Below are 10,830 nucleotides of genomic sequence, written 5' to 3' on the forward strand. Positions count from 1 at the left end.
GCCCTGGAGCCACAGGGAGAGGCGGGGCAGTGTGCCATCGACTACACTGTAATCTATTTGATGTTTATACATAATCTATAATCAAAATGTCTTTCATATAGCATGTCAGACAGAGCAGTCAAGATATTGCAGGTGTAAAGGCTAATAAGAAGTCTTCATGTATCTTTACTATCTCTCTCTCTCTCAGGAGATAGACGGGAGGAGGACAGACCTTCCTCTGGTGTTCCTGTTTGACCGTTCCTCCTGCACCTACGAGCCCCAGTTCACCCCCCGCACAATGCCAGAGAACATACGCTTTGTCCGTGAGTATACCCGCACACTAATGCTAAGAAAAGTGAAAAATATCTATGAATAGTGGTCATCTCTGACAACCATCTCTACTTTTTACATGTGAATATGTGAGGATTCTGTTATACATTGGAACTCTCTCTTTATCTTTCTCTCTTTCCATCTCTCTCTTTTTCTTTTTCTCTCTCCCACTCAGAGACGGATCCTAAGCACGTGTTGTCTTACAGTCCTCTGAGGAGGACCTGGGGCCAGGCCTGGGACACCATCCGCACCCTGAAGGAGGACTGGCAGAGGTTACAGCAGGGACAGAAAGCTGCTCTGTAAGATTCAAAAACACACTTATTCTACCCGGGGAGTCAAATGTCAAATACTTAAAGAGATTTGTCCAGTACAATGAAAGTCATGTAATAGTCCCAAAACTCTCTCTCTCATTCTACCTTTCTCTCTCTCTCTCTCTCTTTCTCTCTCTCTCTCTCTCTCTCTCTCTCTCTCTCTCTCTCTCTCTCTCTCTCTCTCTCTCTCTCTCTCTCTCTCTCTCTCTCTCTCTCTCTCTCTCTCTCTCTCTCTCTCTCTCTCTCTCTCTCTCTCTCTCTCTCTCTCTCTCTCTCTCTCTCTCTCTCTCTCTCTCTCTCTCTCTCTCAGCATGAGTTTGCTGAGACACAACAGCTCCCTGTCGAAGCAGAAGAATGAGATGGTATCTATGAACCAGAGGCTGACGGCCAAACTAGACTTCTTCTCTACCAGCCTGCACATAGACATGGATAAATACCAGGAGCAGAGAGCTACAGGGATAGGTATGCTACTGGATACATAGGTACTGTACTGTACAGGGGTCACACTGGAATATATCAGGACTAGACAACAGTCATAGTATATTTTTATGACTGCCCCAGACTGCAGCTCAGCATGGATAGGTTGGCTATATATTGACTTTACACTAAGTGTACAAAATATTAGGAACACCTGTTCTTTCCATGACATAGACTGACCAGGTGAAAGTTGTGATACCTTACCTGTTAAATCCACTTAATTCAGTGTAGATGAAGGGGAGGAGACAGGTTAACATTTTACTGCTCTGGGCTAAATCAGGATCACACAGATTGATTCTTTGTAGTCTTAATAAAATCTACTATGAAACAAACGTATACACCTCACACACATAGTTATGGGCTTTAAAAAAGAAGACACCTGTACCATGTCAGATATAGAGTTGTAATGTATTACATTTTGAGTTTGCATCCCAATATTACACTTTATATACACTACCATTCAAAAGTTTGGGGTCACGTAGAAATGTCCTTGTTTTTGAAAGAAAAACACATTTTTTGTCCATTAAAAAACATCTAATTAATTAGAAATACAGTATAGACATTGTTAATGTTGTAAAAAACTATTGTAGCTGGAAACGGCTGAATTTATAATGGAATATCAAATCAAATCAAATTTTATTTGTCACACACATGGTTAGCAGATGTTAATGCGAGTGTAGCGAAATGCTTGTGCTTCTAGTTCCGACAATGCAGTAATAACCGACGAGTAATCTAACTAACAATTCCAAAACTACTACCTTATACACACAAGTGTAAAGGGATAAAGAATATGTACATAAAGATATATGAATGAGTGATGGTACAGAACGGCATAGGCAAGATGCAGTAGATGGTATCGAGTACAGTATATACATATGAGATGAGTATGTAAACAAAGTGCCATAGTTAAAGTGGCTAGTGATACATGTATTACATAAAGATGCAGTAGATGATATAGAGTACAGTATATACGTAGACATATGAGATGAAAAATGTAGGGTATGTAAACATTATATTAGGTAGCAGTGTTTAAAGTGGCTAGTGATATATTTTACATAATTTCCCATCAATTCCCATTGTTAGAGTGGCTGGAGTTGAGTCAGTGTGTTGGCAGCAGCCACTCAATGTTAGTGGTGGCTGTTTAACAGTCTGATGGCCTTGAGATAGAAGCTGTTTTTCAGTCTCTCGGTCCCAGCTTTGATGCACCTGTACTGACCTCGCCTTCTGGATGATAGCGGGGTGAACAGGCAGTGGCTCGGGTGGTTGTTGTCCTTGATGATCTTTATGGCCTTCCTGTAACATCGGGTGGTGTAGGTGTCCTGGGGGGCAGGTAGTTTGCCCCCGGTGATGCGTTGTGCAGACCTCACTACCCTCTGGAGAGCCTTACGGTTGTGGGCGGAACAGTTGCCGTACCAGGCGGTGATACAGCCCGCCAGGATGCTCTCGATTGTGCATCTGTAGAAGTTTGTGAGTGCTTTTGGTGACAAGCCGAATTTCTTCAGCCTCCTGAGGTTGAAGAGGCGCTGCTGCGCCTTCTTCACGATGCTGTCTGTGTGGGTGGACCAATTCAGTTTGTCTGTGATGTGTATGCCGAGGAACTTAAAACTTGCTACCCTCTCCACTACTGTTCCATCTATGTGGATAGGGGGGTGTTCCCTCTGCTGTTTCCTGAAGTCCACAATCATCTCCTTAGTTTTGTTGACGTTGAGTGTGAAGTTATTTTCCTGACACCACACGGAGTGGTCCTCACCTCCTCCCTGTAGGCCGTCTCGTCGTTGTTGGTAATCAAGCCTACCACTGTTGTGTCGTCCGCAAACTTGATGATTGAGTTGGAGGCGTGCGTGGCCACGCAGTCGTGGGTGAACAGGGAGTACAGGAGATGGCTCAGAACGCACCCTTGTGGAGATGTTGTTTCCTACCTTCACCACCTGGGGGCGGCCCGTCAGGAAGTCCAGTACCCAGTTGCACAGGGCGGGGTCGAGACCCAGGGTCTCGAGCTTGATGACGAGCTTGGAGGGTACTATGGTGTTAAATGCCGAGCTGTAGTCGATGAACAGCATATCTACATAGGCGTACAGAGGCCCATTATCAGCAACCATCACTCCTGTGTTCCAATGGCACGTTGTGTTAGCTAATCCAAGTTTATCATCTTAAAAGGCTAATTGATCATTAGAAAAAACTTTTGAAATTACTTTAGCACAGCTGAAAACTGTTGTCCTGATTAAAGAAGCAATAACTCTGGCCTCGTCAGTCTATTCTTGTTCTGAAAAATGAAGTCTATTCCATGCCAGCAATTGCCAAGAAACTGAAGATCTCGTACAACGCTGTGTACTACTCCTTTCACAAAACAGCACAAACGGTCCCTAACCATAATAGAAAGAGGAGTGGGAGGCCCCAGTACACAACTGAGCAAGAGGACAAGTACATTAGAGTGTCTAGTTTGAGAAACAGACACCTCACAAGTCCTCAACTGGCAGCTTCATTAAATAGTACCTTCAAAACACCAGTCTCAACGTCAACAGTGAAGAGGCGACTCCAGGATGCTGGCCTTCTAACATAATTGCAAAAGGGTTTTCTAATGATCAATTAGCCTTTTAAAATTATAAACTTGGATTAGCTAACAACGTGCCATTGGAACACAGGAGTGATGGTTGCTGATAATGTACGTATGTAGATATTCCATTAAAAATCAGCCGTTTCCAGCTACAATAGTCATTTACAACATTAACAATGTCTACACTGTATTTCTGTTATTTTAATGGACAAAAACTTTGCTTTTCTTTCAAAAACAAGGACATTTCTAAGTGACCCCAAACTTTTGAACAGTAGTGTGCATCACAGAAGACTGAAGTATAACACAATGCCTTTGGTCATTGACTGCAGTAAAGGGCTACAGGATTTTACATTTTTGAGACAATTCTGACATGTGTATGTGTGCCAAAATGGGCCAGCATCCCTATGGAATGCTTTCGACACGTTGTAGAGTCCATGCCCTGACGAATGGAGGCTGTTCTGAGGGCAAAAGGGGGTGCAACTCAATATGAGGAAGGTGTTCCAAATGTTTAATACACTCAGTGTATATTCCACACTATAGTACTAGACTAGTGTAATGTAAGGTGTTCTGTCTCTAGCCTCTGAAAAGCTGCTGGGTGTGTGGAGGGAGATGGAGCAGACTGCAGTCAGCTGTGGCCAGGTAAGTGTGCGTGCCTGCCTTCCTACTTGTGTGTTTGTGTTTTGTTTGTGTGTATGTGTGTGTGTGTAAATGTGTTTGTGTTGCAGGCAGAGAGGGTGACAGAGCTGGACGAGGAGATGATGCTCCTCCAGACAGACATCGTGGACCTCCAGAGACAACCGTGGAGGAGTGGAGAGGCCCTGGACACACTGTAAGAGACAGACAGAAATATCTCAATAGACCAGTCTTTAATCCAGAACAAGATCTAGAAATGCATCTATCCAGTTTCCCCCTAGCAGCTGATGCCTGGCCGTTAGTGAGATAAAACATGAACTGCTCCCTCTCTCCTCTTTCGGCCACAGTGAGGGGAAGGCCATGGAGTTGTTCCGTAAGCTGAAAGAGAAACCTAGAGGTTGGTTTACCACTTCTCCATTCATCACCATTTACCATCACAGTATAGACTTCTGCTGTCTACTTATGATTCTGAGAACATGTCATTATAGACTGGAAAACTTCCTCGCTCCCTTCTCCCGCTCTATCTCCTTCCCCCTGTCTGTCTCTTTTTCTATCTCCTCTCTCTCTCTCTCTCCCCTCTCCCTCCCCCTGTCTGTCTCTGTTTCTATCTCCTCTCTCTCTCTCTCTCCCCTCTCCCTCCCCCTGTCTGTCTCTGTTTCTATCTCCTCTCTCTCTCTCTCCCCTCTCCCTCCCCCTGTCTGTCTCTGTTTCTATCTCCTCTCTCTCTCTCTCTCTCTCTCTCTCTCTCTCCCCTCTCCCTCCCCCTGTCTGTCTCTGTTTCTATCTCCTCTCTCTCTCTCTCTCTCTCTCTCTCTCTCTCTCCCCTCTCCTTCCCCCTGTCTGTCTCTTTTTCTATCTCCTCTCTCTCTCTCTCCCCTCTCCCTCCCCCTGTCTGTCTCTGTTTCTATCTCCTCTCTCTCTCTCTCTCTCTCCCCTCTCCTTCCCCCTGTCTGTCTCTGTTTCTCTCTCTCTCTCCCCTCTCCCTCCCCCTGTCTGTCTCTGTTTCTATCTCCTCTCTCTCTCTCTCTCTTTCTCCCCTCTCCCTCCCCCTGTCTGTCTCTGTTTCTATCTCCTCTCTCTCTCTCTCTCTCTCTCTCTCTCTCTCTCTCTCTCTCTCTCTCTCTCCCCTCTCCTTCCCCCTGTCTGTCTCTTTTCCTATCTCCTCTCTCTCTCTCTCTCCCTCTCCCTCCCCTGTCTGTCTCTGTTTCTATCTCCTCTCTCTCTCTCTCTCTCCCCTCTCCTTCCCCCTGTCTGTCTCTGTTTCTCTCTCTCTCTCTCTCTCTCTCTCTCTCTCTCCCCTCTCCCTCCCCCCCTCTCCCTCTGTTTCTATCTCCTCTCTCTCTCTCTCTCTCTCCCCTCTCCCTCCCCCTGTCTGTCTCTGTTTCTATCTCCTCTCTCTCTCTCTCTCCCCTCTCCTTCCCCCTGTCTGTCTCTGTTTCTATCTCCTCTCTCTCTCTCTCCCCTCTCCCTCCCCCTGTCTGTCTCTGTTTCTATCTCCTCTCTCTCTCTCTCTCCCCTCTCCCTCCCCCCGTCTGTCTCTGTTTCTATCTCCTCTCTCTCTCTCTCTCCCCTCTCCCTCCCCCTGTCTGTCTCTGTTTATATCTCCTCTCTCTCTCTCTCTCTCCCCTCTCCTTCCCCGTCTGTCTCTGTTTCTATCTCCTCTCTCTCTCTCTCCCCTCTCCTTCCCCGTCTGTCTCTGTTTCTATCTCCTCTCTCTCTCTCTCCCCTCTCCTTCCCCTGTCTGTCTCTGTTTCTATCTCCTCTCTCTCTCTCTCTCCCCTCTCCCTCCCCCTGTCTGTCTCTGTTTCTATCTCCTCTCTCTCTCTCTCTCCCCTCTCCCTCCCCCCGTCTGTCTCTGTTTCTATCTCCTCTCTCTCTCTCTCTCTCCTCTCCCTCCCCCTGTCTGTCTCTGTTTCTATCTCCTCTCTTTCTCTCTCTCCCCTCTCCCTCCCCCTGTCTGTCTCTTTTTCTATCACCTCTCTCTCTCTCTCTCCCCTCTCCTTCCCCGTCTGTCTCTGTTTCTATCTCCTCTCTCTCTCTCTCCCCTCTCCTTCCCCGTCTGTCTCTGTTTCTATCTCCTCTCTCTCTCCCCCTCTCCCTCCCCCCGTCTGTCTCTGTTTATATCTCCTCTCTCTCTCTCTCTCTCTCTCTCTCTCTCTCTCTCTCTCTCCCCTCTCCCTCCCCCCGTCTGTCTCTGTTTCTATCTCCTCTCTTTCTCTCTCTCTCTCTCCCCTCTCCCTCCCCCCGTCTGTCTCTGTTTCTATCTCCTCTCTCTCTCTCTCTCTCTCTCCCTCTCCTTCCCCCTGTCTGTCTCTGTTTATATCTCCTCTCTCTCTCTCTCTCTCTCTCTCTCTCTCTCTCCCCTCTCCTTCCCCCTGTCTGTCTCTGTTTCTATCTCCTCTCTCTCTCTCTCTCCCCTCTCCCTCCCCCTGTCTGTCTCTGTTTCTATCTCCTCTCTCTCTCTCTCTCCCCTCTCCCTCCCCCCGTCTGTCTCTGTTTCTATCTCCTCTCTCTCTCTCTCTCCCCTCTCCCTCCCCCTGTCTGTCTCTGTTTCTATCTCCTCTCTCTCTCTCTCTCCCCTCTCCCTCCCCCGTCTGTCTCTGTTTCTATCTCCTCTCTCTCTCTCTCCCCTCTCCTTCCCCGTCTGTCTCTGTTTCTGTCTCCTCTCTCTCTCTCTCTCCCCTCTCCTTCCCCCTGTCTGTCTCTGTTTCTATCTCCTCTCTCTCTCTCTCTCTCTCTCCCCTCTCCCTCCCCCCGTCTGTCTCTGTTTCTATCTCCTCTCTCTCTCTCTCTCTCTCTCTCCCCTCTCCCTCCCCCTGTCTGTCTCTGTTTCTATCTCCTCTCTCTCTCTCTCTCTCTCTCCCCTCTCCCTCCCCCTGTCTGTCTCTGTTTCTATCTCCTCTCTCTCTCTCTCTCTCTCTCTCTCTCTCTCTCTCTCTCTCCCTCTCCCTCCCCCTGTCTGTCTCTGTTTCTATCTCCTCTCTCTCTCTCCCCTCTCCCTCCCCCCGTCTGTCTCTGTTTCTATCTCCTCTCTCTCTCTCCCCTCTCCCTCCCCCCTGTCTCTGTTTCTATCTCCTCTCTCTCTCTCCCCTCTCCCTCCCCCGTCTATCTCCTCTCTCTCTCTCTCTCTCCCCCTCTCCCTCCCCCCGTCTGTCTCTGTTTCTATCTCCGCTCTCTCTCTCTCTCCCCTCTCCTTCCCCCTGTCTGTCTCTGTTTATATCTCCTCTCTCTCTCTCTCTCTCTCTCCCCTCTCCTTCCCCCTGTCTGTCTCTGTTTATATCTCCTCTCTCTCTCTCTCTCTCTCTCTCTCTCTCTCCCCTCTCCTTCCCCCTGTCTGTCTCTGTTTCTATCTCCTCTCTCTCTCTCTCTCCCCTCTCCCTCCCCCTGTCTGTCTCTGTTTCTATCTCCTCTCTCTCTCTCTCTCTCTCCCCTCTCCCTCCCCCCGTCTGTCTCTGTTTCTATCTCCTCTCTCTCTCTCTCTCCCCTCTCCCTCCCCCTGTCTGTCTCTGTTTCTATCTCCTCTCTCTCTCTCTCTCCCCTCTCCCTCCCCCCGTCTGTCTCTGTTTCTATCTCCTCTCTCTCTCTCCCCTCTCCTTCCCCGTCTGTCTCTGTTTCTGTCTCCTCTCTCTCTCTCTCCCCTCTCCTTCCCCCTGTCTGTCTCTGTTTCTATCTCCTCTCTCTCTCTCTCTCTCTCTCTCCCTCTCCCTCCCCCCGTCTGTCTCTGTTTCTATCTCCTCTCTCTCTCTCTCTCTCTCTCTCTCTCTCTCCCTCTCCCTCCCCCTGTCTGTCTCTGTTTCTATCTCCTCTCTCTCTCTCTCTCTCTCTCCCCTCTCCCTCCCCCTGTCTGTCTCTGTTTCTATCTCCTCTCTCTCTCTCCCCTCTCTCTCCCCCCGTCTGTCTCTGTTTCTATCTCCTCTCTCTCTCTCTCTCTCCTCTCTCTCTCTCTCTCTCTCTCTCTCTCTCTCCCTCTCCCTCCCCCTGTCTGTCTCTGTTTCTATCTCCTCTCTCTCTCTCCCCTCTCCCTCCCCCCGTCTGTCTCTGTTTCTATCTCCTCTCTCTCTCTCCCCTCTCCCTCCCCCCGTCTGTCTCTGTTTCTATCTCCTCTCTCTCTCTCTCTCTCCCCCTCTTCCTCCCCCCGTCTGTCTCTGTTTCTATCTCCGCTCTCTCTCTCTCCCCTCTCCCTCCCCCCGTCTGTCTCTGTTTCTATCTCCTCTCTCTCTCTCTCTCTCTCTCTCTCTCTCTCTCTCTCTCTCTCCCTCTCCCTCCCCCTGTCTGTCTCTGTTTCTATCTCCTCTCTCTCTCTCCCCTCTCCCTCCCCCCGTCTGTCTCTGTTTCTATCTCCTCTCTCTCTCTCCCCTCTCCCTCCCCCCATCTGTCTCTGTTTCTATCTCCTCTCTCTCTCTCTCTCTCTCTCCCCCTCTCCCTCCCCCCGTCTGTCTCTGTTTCTATCTCCGCTCTCTCTCGCTCCCCTCTCCCTCCCCCCGTCTGTCTCTGTTTCTATCTCCTCTCTCTCTCTCCCCTCTCCCTCCCCCCGTCTGTCTCTGTTTCTATCTCCTCTCTCTCTCTCTCTCTCCCCCTCTCCCTCCCCCCGTCTGTCTCTGTTTCTATCTCCGCTCTCTCTCTCTCCCCTCTCCCTCCCCCCGTCTGTCTCTGTTTCTATCTCCTCTCTCTCTCTCTCTCTCTCTCTCTCTCTCTCTCTCCCCTCTCCCTCCCCCTGTCTGTCTCTGTTTCTATCTCCTCTCTCTCTCTCCCCTCTCCCTCCCCCCGTCTGTCTCTGTTTCTATCTCCTCTCTCTCTCTCCCCTCTCCCTCCCCCCGTCTGTCTCTGTTTCTATCTCCTCTCTCTCTCTCTCTCTCTCTCCCCCTCTCCCTCCCCCCGTCTGTCTCTGTTTCTATCTCCGCTCTCTCTCTCTCCCCTCTCCCTCCCCCCGTCTGTCTCTGTTTCTATCTCCTCTCTCTCTCTCTCTCTCCCCCCTCTCCCTCCCCCCGTCTGTCTCTGTTTCTATCTCCGCTCTCTCTCTCTCTCCCCTCTCCTTCCCCCGTCTCTCTCTCTTCCCTCCCCTCCCTCTCTCTCTCTTCCCTTCCCTCCCTCTCTCTCTCTTCCCTCCCCTCCCTCTCTCCAGACCAGAGGTGTGGGGGGGACAGTCAAGAGGTAGTACGTCTGGTGGTCCAGGCAGTCCAGTTCTACGAGAGGAAACTCAAAGACTTCTACACACACCTCAGGTGTCCATGCACACACACACATTAGTCTACACACATCTCAGGTGTCCATGCACACACACACACACACTAGTCTACACACACCTCAGGTGTCCATGCACACACACACACATTAGTCTACACACACCTCAGGTGTCCATGCACACACACACACACACTAGTCTACACACACCTCAGGTGTCCATGCACACACACACACACTAGTCTACACACACCTCAGGTGTCCATGCACACACACACACACACTAGTCTACACACACCTCAGGTGTCCATGCACACACACACACACACTAGTCTACACACACCTCAGGTGTCCATGCACACACACACAAGTCTACACACACCTCAGGTGTCCATGCACACACACGCACTAGTCTACACACACCTCAGGTGTCCATGCACACACACACACACCAGTCTACACACACCTCAGGTGTCCATGCACACACACACACACTAGTCTACACACACCTCAGGTGTCCATGCACACACACACACACACACACTAGTCTACACACACCTCAGGTGCCGTTCCATATACACACATTTGCGTTTTCACTCTCCCTGCGGTACGACAAGTGTGTGTGTTTGTGTTGCAGTAAGACGGTGGTGTGTCGTCAGCGTGTAATGGAGCTGCTACCCCGTGTAGAGGGCGTGGTACAGAGAATGGCTGAGAGTGAACAGGTCCTGATGAATCTACAGGAGAGACGGCAGAGGGAACTATGGAACCTGCTGAAAGTAGCCTGTGTAAGTGCACACACAAATGCATACAGAAACACGGACACACACACACACACATATACACACACACACACACACACACACACTCCTGATCAGTGTGTATCCTTGGTTGTTATTCAGAGTAAGGTGCGCAGCCCGGTGAGTGGGAGTCCTGTGGATGGGGGACGCTCTTCCTCCTCTGTTCCCCCTCTACTGACCCCCAGACCCAGCCTACAGCAGCTGTGAGTACACCCACCCACTCACACACCTAATCAGGTGGACAGACAGACAGGCAGGCAGGCAGGCGGGCGGGCGGGCGGGCGGGCGGGCGGATGGATGGATGTGTTTATGATGGTGTGCTCTTCTCTGTAGTGAGTTGGTGTTTTGTGTGTTAATAATGTGTGTATTTGAAGTGTGTGTGAGACTGCTTGTATGTGTGTGTGTTTCAGGGATGAGTCTCTGTTGGTGATCGAGGAGAGCAGGACGTTTGAGAGTCGACTACAGAGTCTGATACAGGAGACCATCCAGGAGTCTGAAAGTGATATGCAGGTATACACACACACACACACACACACACACACACACACACACACACACACACACACAC

The 10,830-nt window shown here is 49.9% G+C and overlaps 1 protein-coding gene across 5 annotated transcripts in view; it reads left to right on the forward strand.

The window, feature by feature from the left end:
* LOC139389901 (inhibitor of nuclear factor kappa B kinase subunit beta) overlaps nt 1-10,830 on the forward strand; it is a 37,341-nt gene that overhangs the window by 25,238 nt on the left and 1,273 nt on the right. For all 5 annotated transcript variants that reach the window (XM_071136928.1, XM_071136929.1, XM_071136927.1 and 2 more), the window contains exons 11-21: nt 1-48; nt 188-302; nt 485-608; nt 931-1,082; nt 4,229-4,290; nt 4,377-4,480; nt 4,632-4,681; nt 9,407-9,506; nt 10,103-10,250; nt 10,365-10,465; nt 10,673-10,772. The exon at nt 1-48 is cut by the window's left edge and continues 147 nt beyond it. In XM_071136928.1, the coding sequence (XP_070993029.1) occupies nt 1-48; nt 188-302; nt 485-608; nt 931-1,082; nt 4,229-4,290; nt 4,377-4,480; nt 4,632-4,681; nt 9,407-9,506; nt 10,103-10,250; nt 10,365-10,465; nt 10,673-10,772 (1,104 nt within the window). The remainder of the gene's footprint in view (nt 49-187; nt 303-484; nt 609-930; nt 1,083-4,228; nt 4,291-4,376; nt 4,481-4,631; nt 4,682-9,406; nt 9,507-10,102; nt 10,251-10,364; nt 10,466-10,672; nt 10,773-10,830) is intronic.

This window comes from Oncorhynchus clarkii, chromosome 30 (genome assembly GCF_045791955.1).
Source record: "Oncorhynchus clarkii lewisi isolate Uvic-CL-2024 chromosome 30, UVic_Ocla_1.0, whole genome shotgun sequence".
Taxonomy (NCBI): Eukaryota; Metazoa; Chordata; class Actinopteri; order Salmoniformes; family Salmonidae; genus Oncorhynchus; species Oncorhynchus clarkii.